Source organism: Rhinolophus sinicus, linkage group LG13 (genome assembly GCF_036562045.2).
Source record: "Rhinolophus sinicus isolate RSC01 linkage group LG13, ASM3656204v1, whole genome shotgun sequence".
Taxonomy (NCBI): domain Eukaryota; kingdom Metazoa; phylum Chordata; class Mammalia; order Chiroptera; family Rhinolophidae; genus Rhinolophus; species Rhinolophus sinicus.
In genome coordinates this window covers 36,685,186-36,707,991 of record NC_133762.1, presented here as the reverse complement: position 1 = coordinate 36,707,991, position 22,806 = coordinate 36,685,186, and the positions used below count along the sequence as shown (strand labels likewise).

Below are 22,806 nucleotides of genomic sequence, written 5' to 3'. Positions count from 1 at the left end.
TCATAGCATCCCTCGTAGAGATTATCGTGATGGCAATTGCCCTAATTATCTGTGTCTTTATTTCTTTAATGTTTCATTCCCCTGTAGACTGCAAACCCATAAAAAATAGTCTTGTTCGATGATGAATTTCCAGTGCCTAACAAAGTGCCTGGAATATAATGGATGGATACATACATGCATGAATGACATAATCTGTAAAAGGTACTTATTGTCTGACATACTGTATAAAGTATACTTTATAACAAATAGTTCACATAATAGATGTGTAAATGGTTAAGAACACAAATTAAGAGTTGGACATCCTGAAATTGAATCCCAATTCTTCCATTTAATACATGAGGAACCTTAGACAAATCCCTTAACCTCTTTTTGCCATTTTTCCATCTGTAAAATGGGCATAATATTAGTATCTACCTCATGAGGTTTGTAATGAAGAGTAAATAAAATTACCATATAATGTGTTTAGCATAGAGCCTGGCATACATTAAGTGTCCAATAGATGCTATCTATAATTATGGTTATTGGTTACCTTTGTAACTTTTATAGTGCAAGTCTTAGATAGATGGCAGATATTATTATGACCCCCACAAAAATGACTCTTTTGCCCTGGAGTCAGGAATACTGGGACAGGGTAAGCCAACGTCTCCTCTTTCACTCACACTCCCAACACAGTCAAACAAATCAAGCCAGAGCCATGGTTAAGCAATATTCTTTCTTTAATTCCCCTTTGCAAATGGAAGCCCCTGAGCTGGTCCCACCCCCACCCCTATTCCACACCCTGCCTCCCAGATGCAAGGCCCTTGCCTCAACCTGGTGGGAGGAAGAGAGGAACACTCCCTCCCCAGGATGGTCCATTAAAAAAATCCTAGTCATTTAAGAAATGAGTCTGGGGACAGGAGAAGGGAGCTGGAAGACAAGGCCCAGGTCAGGCCAGACTGGAGATATTGGGGTTGTGAGGTCCCTTGAGAAGGGTTTGCAAGCACATCCCTAAGCTCAGGGCCAGCATGGCTGAGGGAAAGGAGACAGACAGACAAATAGTCTGACTCCTCCAGGTCCTGCCTGCCTTGTTGTGAACACTGACACTCACCACCACCACCACCACCACCACCACCAGCCTCTGGATGGAGAATTTTCCACTTACTCTGGGATAGGGTTTGCTAAGCATCCCCTCTGGCCCCTGATCTGGGGCATCCCCGGGGTCCCCCTGAAACCAAACCTGGGAGGAGGAGGGACTCTAGGAACATGCAAAGGGGGGGAGCGGAGACCCCCGCCCCACCCCGCTGCTCTACAGGATGGTGGCTCCAGCTGCATCTGGGCTCCGAGGGTCCTTCACACCGATGATGAAGCTGTTGGTTCGCCGGCTGCCATGGACCCAGGATAAGACATCTACCTTCTCCACGTGGTGACCCCTGGCTTCCAGGAACTCAATCTCTTCCTCTGTGAACTCACCTGAAAACCATCCCCCAAAATACACACATTCAGAGTGTTCAGAGCACTAGCTCAGGAGTCCTATGGTCAGACCTGAATCTTGGTCCTGGATGCTCCACTGAGGAGCTGTATGACCTTGGGCAAATTACTTTACCTTTCTGAGCCTCAGTCTCCTCATGCATAAAGTGGGAATTATATGAGAACCTACTATATGAAATTGTTGCAGGGATTAAAGGAGGTTAATACACAGAAAGCACTGAGCTCAGAGCCTTGCATATGTTAAATGAGCAATAATACACGGTCATTTTTATATTGGAAAAAGCATTTTGGAGTCTTATGTCCACCAGCCTAGGCCACGTTGCCACCATTACTTGCCAGGATTATTGCATAGGCCACTAATTGGTCTTTCTGCTTCTAGTCCTACCTTCCTTACAGCCGTCACAGGGATCCTTTTAAACCATTAGACCATGTCACTTCCCCCACTCAAAACCCTCTAATAGCTTTGATGACTCTTAGAATAAAATCCAAAGTCCTAACCAAGGCCTCTAAGGCCCAGCGTCGTGTGGGGACCTCACTACCTCTCTAAACTCCTCTCCTCACTTCTTTCCACTCTCTCACTCTGCTCTAGCCTCCTCGCTGTCCTTCAAGGAGGCCAAACGTTCCCACATCAGGGCCTTTGCACTTGCTGTTCTCTCTGCCTGGAATGCTCTCCTAGAGAGACATAAAACTGGCTCCCTTACTCCATTCCAGTCTTCAAGGAGAACTTCTCTGATTATTATCTAAAATAAAATAGCAGCCCCTGTTATCTTCACCTTGCTTGTTTTCTTTCAAAGTACTTAATGCTCCCTGTATTTCTTTATTTACTGTGTCTCTCTCCACAGGATTATAAGCTTTTTGAAGGAAAGAATGTTGTTTTGTTCACTATTTATCCCTAGTGCCTAGAACAGAGTGAGGGTATAGTAAATGTTACATAGTAAATATAACAGTAAATGTTACATAGTAAGTGTAACATTTACGTAGTAAATGTAGCATAGTAAACATTACTGGATAAATGAGCAAATCCCCATCCTCTTGCATGTAAATTCAATCTTCATCATCTCTCAATGGGCCATTATCCCGGGTGCTTCTCATATATCCCCAACTTAAGTTCTCCCTTCAATCCACCTCCCCTACATAAAACAAATCAGCTCATGTCCCTCCCCATTCCACTGGATAAAGTCCATACTTCTTAACATGCACCTACATAATAAATCCTGTAAACTCACCTCCCACTGCTCCTCAACAAAAATATGGTCTTATTGCCCCAAATGGGATGATTTGGGGTAGTTCTTGTGATAAAGACAACATTGAACAGCATTAAATTACCAAGTCTTGTGGTTCACTTTCAATCCATTGGATAAAAACAAGGACTAAATTGCAATCTGGTCTCTAACATTTCTAATCTCCTTCCTTAACGGAGAGCAGGCCTCAGAGTCTTTCGGGGGCAACAATAGCTAACTGAAAGCTAAAAATTTTTGATTTTTAAATAACTATTTATCACCTATTTGTGGCAAATGATGCCATTTTTCCATTTGGGATTATGATATAAGATTTACTTTAAAAATACATTTAGGTGAAAAAGGAAGTCCATTTATAGATACACATTATATAAATAATGGTTTAGATGGTGTGTAAATGTGGCAAAAGTCAGAAGGTGATGGGTAAATTCTGAAATTTGGGAAACAGTGTTTCCTGGCAGCTCTCAGCCATTGTTTCTGGCTTTTGCCCAGGCTGTTCCCCTGTGCAGAATGTTCTTTTCCTCCACATGCCAAATTCCTGCACATACTTAAGGCCCAGCCAGTTGTTACCTCCTCCATAAAGCCTCCCAGAGCCCTCAGGTGGATGAACTTTCCCTTTACCAAGCCTCCACTCCTCATATCCCTTTAGACTGTGAACCCCTCAAGGGAGGGCTAGGATGAGCCCCCCCCCCCGACCCCCACAAGTAACTAAGCACAAAGCCTCTTCTAACAGAGATCAGAAGACATTAGTTGAGCAAAATTCATTTTTAAGGTCTTAAGCTCATCTTCCATCCAGTGTCACCTGCCAACTACAGGGGTTACTGCTGAGGATTTAGGTCTGTGGCTTCTAATATACTTCAGTCCAGAAGATACCTAGAGACATGCAATAAAGAACTGAGTCTTTGGTATGAGGCAGATGTAGGTTCTCCTCTCAATTCTGCCACTCACTGCTTGATCCTTGACTAGTTTATAATCTCTGTGGGCATCAGTTTCTTTATCTGTAAAACGGGAATAACAGCAAGCAGGCAAGGACCATTTCTCATTCAATTCTATCTCCCCTTTGGACTTGTATAATACATTGTCTGTTGTAATGAAAACTCCTCAAAAGTGCACATACTTTCCCATTTACAAAATTAAGCTGTGTCCAAAATGAAGCACCTGTTCTTAGAGGAAAGTCTATGTCCTCGCTATAACCTATAAGGTCCACGATCTGGCCCATCCCTGCCTCTCTCATCTCATCTTACCCTCACTCACCCTGGTTTCCTTTCTAATCCTAAAACACACCAAGCCCATTTTTGTCCTGAATTCTTTGCATTTGTTCCCTTGGCCTACAAAGCCTGCCCCAGTTCTTTGCATGGGGGGCTCTTTCTCACTCTTCAGATCTCAGCTTAAATGTCACCGAAGAGAAGCCTCCAATTACTGAGTCAGTCCCATATATTATCCTGCATTAATGCCCTGCAGAAGATTTTGTTTTCTAATATATCTGTGATTATTTATTTTCCTGTCTGCCTGTAAATGCAGTATCCCCAGCACCTAGGACAATGGCACACAGTTGGTAGTCAGTACAAACCATTGAATGAATGGTTTACAGAATGAACAACTGAATCTTATTTTACAAATGAGAAAACTGAGGCTCAGAGTGGAGACATGAACTTCCTACACAGCCAGGAAATTGCGGGACTGGTTCTAATCCCCAGATCTTTCACTGTTTTGATAGGAGTTAGGTGGAAGAAAGCAAACTTTCAGTGACAGGGAGCTGGTTGAGGCAGGCGTACCCGTGGGAGGAGCCTCTTTCCCCACCCACCCCTGTGCCCACCCCGTAGGGATCTCTTCTCTGCACTCACGGTCCACCTGCAGGAGGTTGGACTGCAGGTCTGGGTGTAGGCGGCCACGGGCCAGGCTATCACTCAGGTTCCGGTTCAAGGTCAGGACATTCAGCAGAACCTGCCGGCAGCCAAAAGGCAGAAGTCAGGGCTGTCCCAGAGATGGGGGTTCAGGACTCTGCAGCCCTTACCCCTGTCCAGATTCCTTAGTCTTTAGATTCCTTACTCCAGGGGTATCATCTAAGCCTCTCAGCAGCCCCAGAAGACAGGCAGGTCTGTGATGACTGTCCCCATTTCACAGAGGGAAAACTGAGGGACAGAGAAGAGTGATTCACTCCAGAGTTTAGAGAGAGCCAGAGAAGAGGCACCACCAGTCTCCTTTAATCTAGCCTAGGCCTGCTCCCCCTTCTCCCTGGCCTGGATAAGCTTAATAGCTGGGGGTTGTCTAGGGAACAATGTGGATACCTTTAGCTTATTGGTTTGCAGTATGGGAAGCTCTGGAACCAAACTGCCTGCTTATTCTTACTAAACTGCACCTAGCTTCTTAACCTCTCCAGGCCTCAGTTTCCTCATATATGAAATAGAAATAAGGATTTCTTCCAAAGCTGGAAAGTTTAAAAGGATTAATGCATGTAACACCATGTCCAGCGCTTAGTAAGCTCTCCATAAATGTTAGCTAATGTTTTCATCTCCATTTTACAGATGAGGAGACTGAGGTTCAGAGAAGTTAAGTGAATTCCCTGACATCACACAGTTGAAAATCGGCAGCACTAGGGCTGGGACCCAGGGGCGTCTGATTCCAAAGCTCACGTTAGTTAACACACCACCTGCCAAAGTCTGTGCCTGGCACAATTATCAGGTGCTGAAGACATTCATGGAACTGTTTCGAGGCATTTTGGAGAGTAGCAGGCCCTTCCTTTCAAAATCAAACCCTAAAGACGACTGCTTGTCTATTCAAATGTTGAGGAGAGGCATGATGGGACTTGAGATTGACAGAACCCAGATCCTCCATCACGCTCAATTCTCCTAGCCCTGCAACTTCCCCTGCAACCTGGGAAGACAAGGAGCTTCAGGACTTCATTTTCGCTAAGCAACTCAGCATAGCCCATGTCCACAGTGCCCAGGACGAGCCTGGCACAAAGCAGTCTCACCCCATGTTTACTGTACAGTATGAGAACAAGCAAGAGCCGTGACGGGCATCTGCAGCCCAGGCCACAGCTTGGCTCCTGGCCACACAAGGCCACCACGGAGGAACCTCACCTGGGTCAGGCCACTGAGGCCCCGGGCAGCTCCATTGGCCCCCAGGGCGAGGTAGGTTCCACAGAGCCCCTCCGCTGGCCGGACCACAGTGGGCAGCAGAAAAGACAGTGGCCGCTTTCCTGGCTGTACCGAATTCTCCTGTTACCAGAGGACCAAGACCACAAGGGGGATGAGAGGTGGGGTGAGATAGGGTAAGGGCTACTTCACCACTCTTCCGACCTCTCTCCCTCTCCTGCATCTTCCATAGGCACACTTTTCATGGGAGGCTGGTCTCTCCCCAGGCCAGTTTGCTATCTGTGAAATGGGCAGGGTACTAGGATAACTGGAGTGGATAGTGGATCCACTAAGCTATGGGGCTACCATGGGTGGCAGGGGAGGGGACTAAGCCAAGAAAGATGGCTATGGGGAAGAACAAGATACTCTCCACCCTGGTCATCTCTGTCTTTGTCCTGACTGGCTCCAGCCTGCAGGGTATAAGAGTGCTGGCCTCCAACTAGACAATAACTCCTGCCTCCTTCTTTCTTTGATGCTCAATAATAGGGCAGAGCCTCAGCTCATCACCACACAGTCATAGACCATTAGTGCTAAAAAGTGCCCAAAGCATGAAATCAGAGGCCAATATATTCATTGTACAGGTGAAGGCCCTGAGGCCTAGAGAGGGGGCAAGACTTTCCCAGGTCACACAGTGAGGCAGTGACCGAATGAAACAAGGTTTCTTCAGACCCACCAGGCTCCACGCCCCAGCCTTGGGCTGGGGATCAAGTGGACACCTTGTTTAGACTCCTTTTCTTTATAATATAAGTTCCTAGAGGAAGTAGGGAGTGAGGGGCAGCTATACTGCAGCATATCCTACCTAGCCTTGGGGTCCCCAGGGTAGGAGGGAAGTACGATCCTACCAGGCTAGGCGCAGAGTGGTTAGCTGTCCTGTTGGGCCAGGAGAAGTCCAGCATCTGGCTGTTGAGCAGGATCCCCGAGGGGGTGATGAGGCCACTGCCAAAAGGCCGGTTCAGGGAGCTGGAGGCCAAGATTGGGGCCAGGTGAGCCCTGAGCCCACCTTCGCTCCCATCCAGCCCCCACCTCCTTCCTGGTTCAGATGATCCTTTGTGCCAGGTTCTGAGTCCGAGCTGGCATACCTGACCATGGCCACAATGAAGTCGTCAGGGCCCATGATCAGCACCTGGGCAGCCGTGGGAGCCCCGTCCAGCTCGTAAACAGGCAGGAGTGGGGCAGGGGCTGCCTGGGAGTCACTGATGTGGCCCCGGAGGTAGGCAGCCTCCACCTTGCTGAAAAGACACGGGGTAGGAGATCAACTACAGCGGGCTTTCATTCCATCCCACCTACCACACTTTGTGATGTCTGTGCAATGATTTGATTAATTAAGCCTCCCCCACTGGACTATTAGGTCTATGAGAGCAGAAGCTTACTTATTCCTAGCACACAGGGAATATCCAGGAAATAGTTGTTAAACTGAATGAATGTGCTACTCAGTGTCTCTCCTAGAGTCAACTTTTATTTAGTATTTAAATCAAGAGTCTTTTAGTTGCTTGACTTTACTCAATCCTTTCTATGAAAGGACCTGGAGCATAGTGGATGCTCAGAAAATATTTGTTTTGAATGAACAGACTGAATTCATTTAACCTAATGTTTGCAGTCCCGAACTAAAGTTTTATTACTTGCTATTAGAATTATTTTTTTGAAGGCAGGAGGACTTTGCACATAGTAAGCCTTTAATAATTATAAATTGGATGAATTCATTGAATGAATTTAATATAGGTGTGAGTATTTTAGACCTAAGTTTGTATTGCTCTTGAAAACAACAAATTTATGAAATTATGAAAATACAAATTTACATGAACTATTTTTGGCTTCTGATTTTTCCTTAGCTAGCCTTTAAGTCAGTTATAGTAGCAGTTAATTTGTAACCATTCTTGCCCTTATTGGCAATTAAAAATAATGATGGTATTTATTGAATATTTATTATGTGCCAGACAACATGCTACGTGCTTTGCTGGTACGATCTTGCATGGTCCTCATCATGACCTCATGAGGTTAGCACCATTTTTGTCAGGCTTCCTTTAGAAACTGAAATTTAGAGAGCTTAAATGAGTTGCCCAAGACTGCACAGCTAGTGGATGGTGAACCTGGGATTTGAACTGAGGCAGTGTGATGAGAGCCCACAGTCTTAACACTATGCTATGCTGCAAATGTAGATATAGTATAATAAAAATCCTCACTACCTCCAGTATTTTCTCAGAGACTCTTTTCATTGTCATTAGGCTTTCTTTTTCCACTCAAAAGGGGGAAGAGATGGGCCTATATATGTGCCTTGTTAGTGTCAAAAAAATTTGAGAGCCGCATAAAGTAGACCAACTCATTGTACAGATGGAGAAACTGATATACAGGGAGAGGCAACCAATGTCACACTGAGTTGGGGTTGAGCTGAAATTGACCTGAAACTTCAGGCCTTATTGCTCCACTGGCTGCTTTTCAGCTGATCCTGTCCCCATACCCACCACCACCTCTGCAGTCCCCAAGGTCCTGCCTCGGAACCCACCTGAGCATGTCATCCATGCTCTCAGTGATGGTAGAATCATAGCTGGGGTCTCCCAATCGGCTGGCCAGCGCTAATGCAATCTTCAGGGTCTGAAAACAGAGCAGGGGTGTGGCAGAGGCTGCCAAGCTCTTCCCAGCACCCACACCCAGGATCTTCATGTGTGAGAAAACTTCGAGGGTATTTAGTCCTGCACCATGGCAGTAACCCATCCTCCCACTCCCAGTGTCCTCAGACCCAGGGTGGGATGGAGGGGTTGGCCTCACCTCTGCCACCCAGTGAAGAGCCTGTTCCCGGGATACCAGGCTGGTGAGATTGAAGCCCTCGAGGATGTTGAGAGCACTGATGAGGGCAGGGCCTGTGTGCGGGGGTGGGGGACTGAGAACCAGGTGGCCTGAAAGGACAGGAAATGACCAGAGGGCAGGGGAGGGGTCAAGTCATCTTCACATCCCATGATCACATGAAACGAATTCAGACCACTGCACTGAACCCCCTCATCAGATAGGGAAACTGCATTGAGAAGAAAAGCCCTGAGAGGCAAAGGGACCCATGGCAGCTCACATGGCAAGTAAGGGACAGGGCTAGGACTCCAACTCAGAACACTGGCCTTCAGTTTCCATACGAGGAAACTAAGGCTCAAGAAGATTATTTGCCCAGAGTCACAATGCAGGCCACTGGCAGGGCAGGGACAGATATCCAGATGTCCAGATTCCTGGCCACCATATGTCTCCTTTCAGCTCCTCCCACAGGCCAGGATACTATTCAGAGCCCCTGATGGTCCCACCCCTGAAACTTCTTGGGAGCAGCAACCTCCTCTTCCTATGTAAGGCCCCTGTTATTAGATGTTTGGACATCAAAAGAATAATAATACCTGACATATAACAAACAGTAGCTAATTAACTCATTTAATCTTCACAGTGGGTACTATTATCATCCCCATTTTACAGGTGAGAAAACAGGCACAAAGAGGCAGCTGGTCCAAGGATACAGGAGATGAGGGGAAGCCAGAATACTCAAGGTACTGGCATTGTCAAGAGAACAGGCTGGGGAGTGGAAGTGAAAAATCAAATATATATTCAGTGGCCATTTTGATCAGGGCAACTTCCAACATCATCTCATCAAATCCTCATGGCCACCCTGAGAGGTAGGCACTATTATTATCTCCATTTTAAGGAGGGAACCAAGGCTCAGAGTGGGAAATGACTTGTTCAAGGTGAATGGTATAGCTGGTACTCGAACCCAGGTCTTCCTGGCTCCAAAGCTATGGTCTTCCCCTGCTCCATATACGGCTGCCTCTGGTAGAGGAATCAAGCTGGAGACTGAGGCCTGGAAACCTGAACTCAGAGGCAGCCTCTCCTGGGGCATGAGGTGATCTGGGTCTTCTGGAGGAGAGAGAATCCACCACTTTGGATTCAGAAAACATGGACTTCACACATGTTGTAAGCTTGGCTTTCTGGGTTCTTCTTTGGTTTTGAGTTTGACAGGTTAAGTTCTATTCCTTCCCTGGGCTCTCAGTTTCCTTTTGGCACAATGAGGGGGCAGGTCTATGATTGTCCTGAAGTTTGTTAAAACCAGAAGCTTAGATGGATTTTGGTCTTACAAATTCTTCTTAGGAAGTACTTGGCATTGAGAGTGGGGCTGGGAGGTGGGGCCAGGCAACACAGAGCCGAAATCAAGAAAACCTATGACTGGAACCCCAACTTCCAGCCCTAAGCCTTGACCAGACCTCCCTCTCCAAATCCTAAATACTTTGGGTAACTGACTCTATGACTATTTAGGAAGGTAGGCTGGCTCTGGTTTGCATCAACGCTTAGCTGCCCAGATAGCTCACTGCCTCAGTTTCTCTCGTGTAAAGTGGGAGGAGTCTCTAGGCCAAAAGCATGTGGCCATGGACTGGGAGGCTTTTCCTGAGTGGGGACCCTTGGAGCTGGGGGAGAGGTCACCTCTGTACACGCCACACACGGGTTTCTCCACAAGGGCACTGTAGTTGCTGAAGTCTTCCTCAGTCATGACACCCCCTGCGTGCTGAGCCTGGAGGGAAGAGAATGACCCCACCGCCTCCATGAGCCACACACCACGTGGTAAGCACATGGACTTAGCCTATAGCAGATGTTTGCATCACAGACAGATCAACTCTCATCATGACCCCACCAGCCCTGTGTACCCCAGGAAAAAAGGGGAAAGCACTAACACTGAGTACATATTAGTTTTCAGACGCTGTGCTGGGTACATTTTATGAATGACCTCCTTAGCTTGGCATTCAAGGCCACTTGTGATCTGGCCCCTGCCTACATCTTCCACCTTATGTCCTATTTCCCAGTGAGCCCTATACAGCCACTCGGAGTGACCTATAGTTCCTGAACTCATGATTCCATGGCTTTGCATACACTGCTCTCTCTGCCTAGGTAAAAAAAAAAAAAAAAAAAAAAAAGAAATTCACTTACAACAGCACTTGTCTGAGAGATATCAAAACTGAATCCTGCATTTCACTACAACCAAGGAAAGCCACTACAAAACCATGAACTCTAGATGACCCTGATAAGACTGATGTAACTGAGCACTCTACTGACCAATGAACTAATCTTGTACAAAGTAATGGGCTCATTCCATCCTCTCCAGCATGCTAATTTTCAGCCCTAAATTAGCATACCACTAGGAATTCTCTCCTTTCTCAGCACTTGAAACTTCTTACTTCTAATCCATCCTTAGTGAACTATACATTGAATTTCTTAGCTGGTGTGTGTTCCTTTGTCTAGCAGGTTAATAAATTCAACTTTGATCCCCTTCTCCACCTCTAGGAGAGGATACACAACCCAGGTCTGGCAAATCAGAGCATTCCTGTTCATGGCACAGTGATTGGTTTGGGAATAGTCATGAGACCTATGACAAGCTGATGAGACATAACCTTGAGGCTTTTGCTGAAACTACTGGAATGAGAAATGCTCTTTCTCTGGGATGGCTTGCTGGAAGGATGGCTGGTAGGGAGCAGGTAGGTATGGAAAGGATCTGACAGAGAGTGAATTCAAACAGAGGAAAGAAGAGTTATGAGAGAACGAGAGACAGACCAAGTCTTGCCAACATGGATGGAGCCCGCGGAGCCAGCAGACCTAAAGCCAGTACTCTGCTGGACTTTCCAGTTAAGCCCATTTGAGATGGGCGTCTAGGACCACATGATACCTCCAGTGCCTGGCACAGGGCCTCGCACAGAACCAGCACTCCATGAATGTAGAATGAATGATGGATCTATCAGCCCCATTACCCTGGTGAGAGAACCACTGAGTTGGTCTGTGTATCCTTATCTTGAACATAATTTTCCATTAGGAGTTTTGAACTATTAACAATAGTTCTCAGAACCCCATATCCTAAATACTTTCGGTAACTGCCTCTGACTACTTTGGAAGGGAGGCTGGCTCTGGCTCAGACTAAGTCTCTTTGGGGTTTGTTGGTAAGCCCTTGTCTTAACAGTCACCAGTGAAAGAGGTTTTTCCCTCAGTCCCTAGAAAGCCCGAGGTCAGGGTGGGACTGTGGGCTCACGGAAGCTGAGGCTGATCCTGGGTCTCCACCAGGCTTGGGAGGGACAGGACAGGCCCCAGCCCTGGGGAGCCCCAAGGTGCTTCTCTCAATCAAGACAGAACATTTCCATCCCCCAGGAGGTTCTTCCTGTACATCCCCGTCAACCCCTCCCTCCCCAACAACCACTGTCTGATTCCTATCACCAGAGCTTAGTTTTGTCTATTCTAGAATTTCAAGAAAATGGAATCCCCCATAAACATATGTAGAAAGAAAGACAGGGAAGGAAGGAAGGGGTAAGAGGGCATCCCTGCAGCAGGGTTCTTAGGGGCAGAGGGGCTTCCCATGAGCTCACCTCTGCCACCATCTCCAGCGTGAGGTTGCCGGCTGCATAGAAGGCAGCGGGGCCGTAGGTGCCTAGTGTATCCAGCACTGTGGCCAGGTCAGGCCGATGCATCAGTGAGCCAGGTAGTGGTGGATGGCCCGAGGGCAGGAATATCTCACGGAAGCGCTCAGACGCATTGGGCGGCAGCAGTTCAGCCAGTGCATGGGCTGTGGGCAGGACAGGAGGCTGGGCAGGGGGAGCCAGGGCTGGACCCGATGGCTGAGACGTGCAATAGGTAGGGTAGATGGGGGCTGAGTGGCCAGCCCTAAGAAGTCCGGCCCCCCAGGAGCCTGTTATGGGGGAGGTGGGGTATATATGGGCTCCTCCCAGATCTCCTCATCAGAGGTCGCCTCCTGGTAAGGGTGGGATGGGGTGGGGATGGCGTCTGAGGAGCAAACTGGATGAGAGATGCTTTCTGGCTTGGGTCCCAAATCTCAGAGGTTCCCTCTCCCCTCTTCATCAACTTCATGCCTTTCCCCCCACCCCCAGGCCCCACTGACCTAGATCATGGGTCACGTTGAAGCCATCTTGGGCCACAGCTGCTGCGAAGGCCAGGACTTGGGACCATGGCAGCCTGAGGGGGCCGGAAAGCAGGGGGTGGAGGAGGTCTAGGGGGAGGAGGAGGGGTTCTGGGGGGAGGGGGGTTCCCAGGAAGGAGATTCCTAGCAAGGGAAGGGGATATTAGGAAGGGGAGTTGGGAAGGGAAGAATCCAGGGAGGTAGGAGAAGACCACCAAAGGAAGGGTGCAGGCAGGGGCCCCTGGTCCCCAGGGGTAGGGTCTTTACCTGCCATATTGCTGGTGAGCTTCATGTAGCCCCTTCACCATTCCGGGGACCCCCACCAAGAGCCCAGGCTGGGCAAGGCGGGCAGGCGAGGGAGAGAGGAGACCAGGTCACTGGAAGGGGGGGGCTGGGCTGAACTCTGCAGAGCCCCAAGCCAGGGATGGGGGGCTGGCACAGGGGAGAGACACAGGCCAAGTATCCCAGAAGAAGGATAAGCTGTCCCAGCAAGCATCCTCCCTCCCATCTCCCTGACTTCCTAACAGCAAATGCAGAAAGGCCACCTTTATCCATCATAGTTGAGGGACTTATAAATTAAGCAAACCTTTCTAAGAGCCAGAACATAACCAATTTAGATGGGAACTTGTCTACATTGGATTATACCTACTCCTCTCTTTTAAATTAGTGGGCAAGGGACCTTCATTTAACCTTTTCATTATCACACCACCATTACTGTGAGCTATGATAACTAAGGAATGTGTTCGGCTCTTGCCATTGCACTAAATACCTATTTTGCCAAGTTATTCTATTTCTGCATTTGCTCTCAGTGGAGAGTAGTTTGCCTCTATCTAGCAGTTTCTCTCTAATCGTCCAATATGTTGTGGGCTGGGAAAGTTACAGTCCACAGGCTCAGAATGAGATGTGTGAGTGATAGTGCAGCAACTTTGTGACATGTCAAGCTGCTCAGTGGCCTTTTTTTCTTCCTTCCTATGTGCCAGATAGGCAAGGTCACCAGAGAAGTAAGGCTTTGCGGTATTGCCTATTATTCACTCTTGAGATTCTTTTTGTTCATTGTTTTATTTGGGGGGACTGCCTGTCTTCCTCATAGCCTAGAGCATCCTGCTTTACTCATTTCCTCACATCGATACTAAATACTCAGCAAAGCAATGCTTAGGTTAGCAGAAGGGCAGTGAAGGGAGACCCCCCTGGACCCTCTCTTCTCACCAGGGTCCCCACCTTGGTCTCCCAGGATCTCTGCAGGGCCTCTTCCCTGAGGGCCCCAGGTGCAGACTCCCGGAAATCAATTAGGTAGCTCTCATTTCGTCGAATGTCATGGACCAGCATCACGCCCCCACTGGGAGAGACACAGAAGGAGACTGGTGATGAAAAGATGCCACCCCTCTGAACAATTAACGTGCCACCCCTCAACCCTCAATGGTAATGGCTGTAGGTTAGGTTTGTCATTAGGAGTCAGATGTTTGAGTCCCTTCCCCAGCAGGGATTCAGAGACCCAGCCACACCACAAGGGTGGGGAATGAAACTGAGGTAGGGATCCAGAGTCAATGGACCTCTTCCAGCCTGTCACTAGACACTTTAATCCCTGATTAGGAAAAACCCAGAGACTGGGAGAGCAGGATGTTCTGCCCCCACCTCATACCCCAAGACCACAGCTGGATCCCTGCCAGCTTCCTGCACCTGCCTCCTGGTATGCCCCGGCTCCCTCTCTCAGGACTGAATTATGTAAGAACAGATTGCAAAACCAAAAGGAGAATTTCTTTGGTAGGGCTTGGAAGACTGGTCTTGCAGGAACCAAGATATAGACTTTGTCAACTTGTCCCTTTTCTGCAGCTTATTTCCATCTGAGATGGTTGGCCTGTAGCCAAGTAACATAATAAGGAAAGCAGGACAGATAAACAATAGGGAGTAGTAGTAACTATCGCAAAGCGGACAGGCACAAACCCCATCATGGGAAGCAGCTTCTATTCAGCTCCAGAGACGTGGGCCCAGTGTTACCAGGTCTGTCCAGGTTCAAGAGATATTGGAAATCTGGATTGTTATGAAAATTCTCAACTTTTTAACAATAGGAAACAAATGTTTAAAAATTTAACTTTGCAAACCAAACCAGTCTGCTTGCTAGGTGTGAGCCATGGGTGGCCAGTCTGAAACCTCTGTTTCAAGAGTTCTTAGCCTGGGGTGTATTTTTGGAGGATAGCGGGTCCATAGCTTTCATTAGACTCAGAGATTTGTGACTCTAAAAGTTTAAGTATCATTGCCTTAATTAAAGATAGTATATCCTCACTTGTACCTCCCATTTTATAATCCTTTTCTAAGAAAAAAGAAAGCTTCTGAAAACACCAACTCTGACTCCATGCAAAGAGAAGGGGGTGAAATTGGGTGTAGAAAGATAAAACGCAAGGAGTTGGGGCCCAACTGCCCCTCTGCTCAAACTTGGAGACCCCCCACATGAGGCCCATAGACCAGGACACAGAAGTAGGCCTGGGGTACCCCAACCTTCACAGCTGGGAGCTCCTTACCCGCCCAGGCCAGAACTGTGTGGAGCCACGATCCCCAAACACAGGGCTGCTGCCACAGCTGCGTCCACCGAAGATCCCTGTTTACTGAGCACCTCTATGCCCAGTGATGTGCAACGGGCAGCATCTGTCACCACGGCGCCCTGGTGGAAGATCTGGGAGGCGACAGAGGACTGGGTGGGGACAGTAGGAGCCCTCTGCCTTCCTAGGGCACCTTCAGGAACCCCAGAACCTCCACAGGGGGTGGGAACCTTCCCCTCCTGTTCCATTGACTCTTCTCTATGACTTCCCTCATTACTTAAAGTGCTTCTTACCTGATTAGGTCCCTGCCTTCCTCTGTCCCTCATGCCAGGAGTCTCTCCCTTTGGGACCTTGGTCTCCCATGTCCCTGCCCTCCCTCCTTTCCAATTGCTGGCCCAATTCCACCACTCAGCCATTCCCCAATTCCCACAGTCTCCTCAAGCGATTTCTCACCTGAGGGTCCCCGAAATAGATCTGCATGATGAGCGCCACAGTGACGCCCGTGGCAAAGGTGAGGCAGGCTGTGACGATGACTGTGAGCCCGTCCTGACGGCAGGAGCACTCGGCTGCTGCGGCGGAGAACGGGTCCTTGCGCGTCTCCCGCAAAGGCGACCCGTCCTGGCTGCCCATCTCTGATGAGGACGATGGCAGCCGCTGCAGCCGCGCTGACTTCAGGAAGGAGTCCGGGTCTGCGGGTGGCCAGGGGTCGGTCTGGTCGCCTCTTACCCCGCCCTGCCCGCCCACCAGGCGGAGCTACTCCCCGCCCCCCTCCCCCACGCCTCAAAGAAACCCCACTACACCGCCCTGCTAACCTTTCAGTGGTTCTCTTATGCACCCACAGGGCGGATGGAGGCGGCAGTCCCATTGGGAAGAGACAGGGACTCCCAGCTGGTCAGTAGGGCAGCTGGATTACCGCCCCTAGTCCAGAAGGGCCCAAATTTCCGGGACCCAGGACCCAGGGCTGAGAACGCTTCCTGGAGAGGCGGGGGAGGGGGGGTTGGGTCCTCCCTGGAAACCAGATACTGCCTATCTGGGCCCAATCTTCTATGCAAGGAAGCAACTACTTAACCTGAGTGGACAGACCCTGGCTTCCAACCTTGCTTCAGTTATCCATTCATTCATTCAACAAAAATGGAGGGTCTGCTATGTATCTGACCCTATGCTAGATGCTAGGGGAAAGATACAGACAGTTCCTGCTCAGGGGGGGTTCACAGACCAGTGGAGGGAAAAGACAGTAAACAAGTAAACAAAGGAGTCCATAATTACAAGTTGTGGCAGGTGCCATGAAGAAAAAGAAGGATGAAATGAGACAATAGTGGTGTGTGTTGGGGGAATGCTTAGCTGGGGAAATCAGCCAAGGCCTCTCAGCAGAAGTGACTTTTAAGCTGAGAACTAAGGGGTGAGAAGGAGGCAGCCATATGTAGAGCAAGGGGTGAGAACGTAGTGTTCCAGAAAGACAGAAAAGCAGGTGTAAAGGTCCTAAAGTAGGAATGAAATGGCACATTAGGAAAAACTAACCAAGCTCTGGATGGTTCCAGTGTAGTGAGCAGGGGGAACGAGCAGTGGGGCGGAGGTTAGGCCAGCTGCACGGGGGCTTGTGAGAAGCTTGGATCTGAATTTTACCCTAAGAGCCATGGTGGGGGTGAGGGTGGGGGATGGGGCACTGGAGACTTTTAAGTGAGAACATGAAGCCACCTCTTTTGTATTTTAAAAAGATCCCTCTATCTGGAGAATGGATCTGAGGAGGAGGAGGAGGAGGAGAGGCAGGGAGATCTGAAAGCCACGTACTTGCTGACCTGACTACGGACAAGTCACTTCAAGTCATGAGCCTCATTTTCCTTATCCTAATAATGGAAGGAAACCCTAACTGGCCATGTGGATACAAAGATTCCATGAAGCAATGTATACGAGGCATCCTTTTGGTGCTCACTCAAAGTTATTTCCATTCTTTGTCCACTTTGGCCAGCGCTGACGCCCTCTTCTATCCCTTAGTTCCCTTCCCTGGGTGCTATCAGCCTTGAACCCAGGCCTCTAAATGGCCTACAGATCCTGGCTGTTTGTGAACAGTAAATATTAATAGCTTGGTACCTTGACCTTAACACCTTGCTGTGCTCAGAATGTGTTTTTAAAAGTTCATTTGTTCAATAAGTATTTTTTGAGCACCTGCTACTATACACTAGGAGTATAACCTCTTTAAAAGTCTGTGGGCTAGTGTTAAAAATTGACATATTTTCCTATTTAAAATATTATCATGGTTCACCAATGCCAGCAGGATAAAAATCTAAGCTCTTTGACCTGGTGTTCAAGGCCTTCCATAATCCACACTCTCCTCTTCTATGTAAATAAGAAATGACATATATATAACAGATAATTTTTAGAAATTATTCATGGTGGTTACTTTTGTGAAAAGATACTGAAGGTGGAAATGAGATGGGGTGAAAGACTATTTTGTTTGAAATTTTTACTACTTACATATATTTCGTTATTTTAAAAATCAATACATATATATTTAAATAAAAAGGAAAGGAAAAATTGTGGGGAAATAGCAATGCAGAAGGGAATTTTTACTTTTAATCACTATTCCTTGTTCATTCATTTATTTATTTTTACCATGAACATGTTATTAAATTTTTATTTTTTTAAAAAGGAACTTGTCTTCTGGAAGCCTCCTTCAGTTGCTCATGCTTGCCTCTAACTCTCAGCACCAACACCACAGAGTCTGTAAATAAAACTGGAATTTATTCAACAAACAGATGTTAAATACCTACTATGGACACAGAACTCTCTTCAGCCCCTAGAGGTTTCAAAAGAACTTCAGGAAAGGGTTTTGAGCTTATATTTATTGATGTTGACTATGTATCAGGCATTTTATATACATATCACATAACTTTATGAAATAACCCACTCTTTCCATTTTATAGATGAGGAAACTGGGGCTGAGAAAGGTGATACTGCCTGTTTAAGGTCATAAATAAATAAATGGCAGAACCAAGAGCCTGTATAACTTGAAAACCTCCTTTCCATTGCTCCACATGGCATCAGGAGCCACTTCCACCCTCAAAAACCAACCTTACAAGCTAATTCTAGTTGACATTTCCAGGTACTTTTCCTTAAATCTGTTCTCTCCAATCAAATATGAAAATCCAGGAGATAAAGGTGATACGGCCCTGTCAGAGTTGGCTCTATTAAAGACTTTTTATTTCACCAATTATTAAGCTATTTATTTATTCAACAATTTACCGTGTACCCAATGTGTAAGTACTGGGGCAATACTACCATTAATTTTACTGATATGTAAAAGTAATAGTAGGACACCAGGAAAAATTTCTTTTGGGAGAAAAATGAGTTTAATTTGGGCTATTCTGAATTTGTAGAACACCAGAAGGAGTTGTCTGGAAGCAGCTGGCCTAATAGGCATCTACTTTTTATCTGCTGAGATACCATTCCCATTCAATTTTATTTTAGAGAACACCATCTCCCCTCTCATTCCTCATTCCCTCATTTCTAACTAGAGTAAATACCTATATGAGCTAGGTCTAGCCAATCAGAACAGACACCTCCAGTGATTGGTTCAGGGATAGGCATGTGACAAGTACCAGGCCAATGAGACTCAAACTTTATTCTTTTGCTGGAACTATTGGGAAAGAGAAAGGCTTTCTTCTGTCTAGGTTGCTAAGGTGGTAAGATGTAAGCCTGTTCTTGCTGGGGGCATCTTGCCCCCACAAGATGGGAGGCTTTCTGAAGATGATGCCCACAAAAAGGAAAGCAAAGCAAAAGATGGAGAAAAGCCCTTTCCTTTTTAGGCACCTCGATGCAGCTATGTCTGAAACCCCATACACCTGAACTTTGCAGTTATGCTACCCAATAAAATTCTCTTTTTAGATGTAGCTCAGTTTTTGATGAGTTTATGACAAAAGAACTCTGAAGAGAATTGACTTGGCAAATCTATAACTCAGGAGAGAGATCTTGGCTGGAGACTGAGGTCCTCCCTGCCTTGCTAACTCTCTTAAGGGGAGAATCACTAAAGATTTTCGAACCGTGGAGTGACTTGATCAGAAGCAGAGGGTGGTAGGTGGATTGGGGTTGGGGGAAAGGCAGGAGGCAGGAAAAGTAGCTAGAAGTCTAAGGGTAATACAGATATGAGAGGATGGTGGCTTAGCCTACAGTGGTGATGACAGGGATGGTGAGATGGAATTTGGAAGATAGTTAGGAGGCGGACAGAGAGCATCTGATCACCATTTGGAAGTAAGAGGAAAGGGGGTGGGGCATCATGGGTGGCTCCTGGATTTCTACCTTGGAAACTGGATGAATGGCAGTGTCACTAATTGAGAATGACATTGGGGAAGAGTGAGAGTATAGGGAAGAGATGATGAGTTCAACATAGAACATGCTGGACATAGAACTTGCATGACATGGAGAGGCAGATGCCTGAGAGAGAGAGGAACACATGGGCCTGGAGCTCAGAAGAAAGAAAATATTTCTCCAAACTTGGAGTGGTCATCACCTAGCTCTGTTTTCCATAGGGCCTGCTGTGGGGTGCCTGGCATTTAGTTTTAGTGAGCAGCAGGCTAGAGGCTAGCTGGGCACAACCAAAGTCCTGGATAAGAGGATGGGGCAGGGCCACTAGATGGCACCACCAGGCTGAGAACATAGGAGGCCATGTTACCAGCAATCTGGTCCAGAGGAGCCAAAGGAGGTTTGGGGCTTGGAAGCAGGGCTGGGAGACATGGCACTGAAATGACCACACAGATATGATAGCAAAGTCCTTGAAACCTTAGTGTACAACTCTGGCATAAGGTACAGGTTCCCAGAAACTCAGGTGACCAAGGTCTCTGCTGGATTTTTTGTATAGATTAGGGCAGAGTCTGTATTAATTCCCCAAGGTACTCCCTGAGTTTTGAGAACTCCTTCCACTGCCATTCACTCATCCTGAGATCTCTCACTCATTTATTCATTCAATAATTTTTACTGAGTGCTTAGCACTGTGCTGAATAGTAGAGAAAGAATGGTGAACAAAATGGTCATGATCTCACCCTCATAGGGTTTACAGACATCGAGTAATCACATGATTGCACAAATAATCACAGGCTTTGATAAATGCATTTATATGGGGCCAGGAGAAAACATATCAGGGATTTCCAATCTCTAGGTTGGGAGAGATAGGCATTCTCAGTTGAGCTGGAAAAGGAAGCTAAGGCCTAGGACAGGGCAGGTGTGCCCATTGTCACATAGGAATCAGCACAGTGCTAGGACCAGAAATGGCACTCCTGACCTCTGAATAACAAACTTCATTTCAGGCTGGTATCTACCAGGACACATCTTCCCACTCCTCTCCCTGCTACCTCCTAATCTAGGCTACTCCTTATGGAAAAGAAATTTTGATCTGCAGCTTTGACATTTGTTGCCCATAAGCCTCTCTATTCTCCCTTTCACCCCCTCCAGATAGGGTACAGTCTAGTCAGGTTGGCAAGGGCTGGCGGTCAAGGCCAGATGACCAGAAAGTTGTGGAGGAGGAAAGAATTTGGGACTGGCCAAGGCTGGGAGTAGCTACAGAAGGGCCAGGTTAGAGAGGGCTGGGCCAGAGAAGCAGGATCTGCCAGGCAGGTAACGGATAGGACTCAAGTGCAGGCACTGAGAGGAAGAGAGAGTGAAGTAGAAGGATGCTCTAATGTCAGGAAGTGACGTTGAGGGAAAGAGGGATGGGGGATGGAGGGTAAAGAATGGAGGGGAGAATAGAGCCGGGCCACATGAATGGCAGAGAGAGCACTAGGGAAGAAATGCTCAGACAGCTCTTGGCCCTCAGATTTCCTCCAAACCGTCTCAGACTTCCTCCCTACTCACACCCCTGGCAGTCCCTGCAGAGGGCTGAGGAGAACACAGTAAAATTCTGGAGCCTGCTTCCTAGGAGGCAGGGTACCTTACTAACATCCTGGTCTGATCCGTGGCTCTGGTAGGGGTGAGGTAATCCACAGGGTAGCGAAGGCACTCTGGTCCCCAAGGACTTTGAGAGGTCATGCAGTCCATCCCCCTGTCACCCAATACCCAGCACACGCAGACAGATGGAATCACAGTCTCTTTACCCCTCCCTGGACATGAAGAGATTCTCCGCTTCTCCCTGTGGTCTCTCCTTCCCACACCCCCTGGCTGTGGGGAAGTTCTGCTCAAGACCTAGCTCTATTCATCCTGCTGCAGTCTCTGACTTGGTTTCTCCTATCCTGTTCTCCGGGACTAGAGAAAGGCCTTCTGGGTGATCACATCTGTTCCTCAGGATCTCCCCTCTAACATTCCTTCCTAATTAGTTGGTTCTTCCCAAGAGGTAAACCCCATCCTTCCTACTGCAGTCCTTGGCATCATTCCTCCTTGTCGCATCCTAGGATGCCAAGGCAGAAATGCATCCCCAACCTCACCAGATAACCAGATAATTAACAGAGACAGGGGGGAGAAGGGAGAGGTCCGGGAGGAAAGAGATGAATTAGGGAGATGGAGGCTGGAGGTGATGCTCCAGGCAGATGAAGGACCAGGGACGTCCCCGGGGCGCAGGGATGGGGCCAGCGGGCCTCACCTGTGTCGGGGTCTCCTAGAAAGGCGTCCTCGTCCTTGCGGCCCCTCAGAGGGGCCGCGGGCGCCGGCTCATCCTCTGGCAGCCGCGGGAAGCTGGTGATGCTCATGTAGTCCACGGGCGAGTAGGCGCCCAGGGCGCTCTCTTGACTGGCCTCGTTCTCCGCCGCCATCCTCGCCCGCGCCCCCCAGCAACGCAGCGCCTGCCGGAAGTGGTGCGGCGGGGGCCGGGGGGAGGGCGGGGCCTGCGCTCCGAGGCCTCCGGGAAGGGGCGCCTCACCCCCACCCTAGCGAGTGTCTGGGTCTGACTCGCCCCCGCCTGCTTAGCGCTGTCAGCCTGCAGTGGGCGCGCAGGTGGGGGTGGAGGTGTGGGTGTGGGTGTGGATGCAGAGCCTAGAGGGCAGGTCCGGGTCTCGAAGTGGGGGGCTAGGAGGGAAGAGCACGCTGCAAGCGCGACCATAGTGGCACCTTATGCAACCCACGGGCCAAACCCCTTCCTCCTTCCAGTATGAGCTAGAATCCTCAGACCCCAGACTTCCTCCTCAGCCTACAGACCCTTCCACTGACCGCACACCTCTCCTGGAGCACAGATTCTCCTTTGATGCCAAACCTCTCTGACCCACCCCTCTTTTGATTTCAGAGTCCACTTTCACACACCCCCACCCCCAGCCCCAGCACCTGCTTCATCCTCAGACTGTTTCTCCACTTGGCGACCGCTTCTTGGACGGCTCTCCTCAGACGTCAGATGCCTCCATGGAGCCCCGACACTTCTCAGACTCCTCTTTCAAGCACAACCCCTTCTGGGACCCCTTGAGTGTGTGCTAGAATCCTTAAAAGCAGATCCCTAGATTCCACTCTAGAGATCATAATTCAGTACACTGGAATTAGGCCGCTGGAACCTGAATATATACCATAATTGTAAGAGTTTTGGATGTGGTTCTGGAAAGGATTCTTTAAGGAAA

At 48.2% G+C, this 22,806-nt stretch overlaps 1 protein-coding gene across 7 annotated transcripts; it reads right to left on the bottom strand.

Moving 5' to 3' along the window:
• Positions 1 to 698: 698 nt before the first annotated feature.
• GGT7 (gamma-glutamyltransferase 7) lies at positions 699 to 22,401 on the bottom strand. Of its 7 annotated transcripts, none has more exons than XM_074318007.1 (15): positions 21,849 to 22,188; positions 15,740 to 15,975; positions 15,269 to 15,438; positions 13,959 to 14,088; positions 13,020 to 13,087; positions 12,735 to 12,808; positions 12,205 to 12,401; positions 10,283 to 10,370; positions 8,606 to 8,733; positions 8,343 to 8,431; positions 6,922 to 7,071; positions 6,685 to 6,802; positions 5,789 to 5,926; positions 4,550 to 4,649; positions 699 to 1,449 (listed from the first exon to the last, which is right to left on the bottom strand). In XM_074318007.1, the coding sequence occupies exons 1-15, from the start codon at positions 22,015 to 22,017 to the stop codon at positions 1,286 to 1,288; spliced, it is 2,019 nt and encodes a 672-aa protein (XP_074174108.1). In that variant the 5' UTR covers positions 22,018 to 22,188; the 3' UTR covers positions 699 to 1,285. The 7 variants fall into 7 exon arrangements, with proteins under 7 accessions (XP_074174108.1, XP_074174114.1, XP_074174109.1 ...); XM_074318013.1 differs by having other exon boundaries at positions 4,557 to 4,649; positions 13,971 to 14,088; positions 15,269 to 15,420; positions 21,849 to 22,185; XM_074318008.1 differs by having other exon boundaries at positions 13,971 to 14,088; positions 21,849 to 22,175.
• Between the last annotated feature and the right edge of the window lie 405 nt (positions 22,402 to 22,806).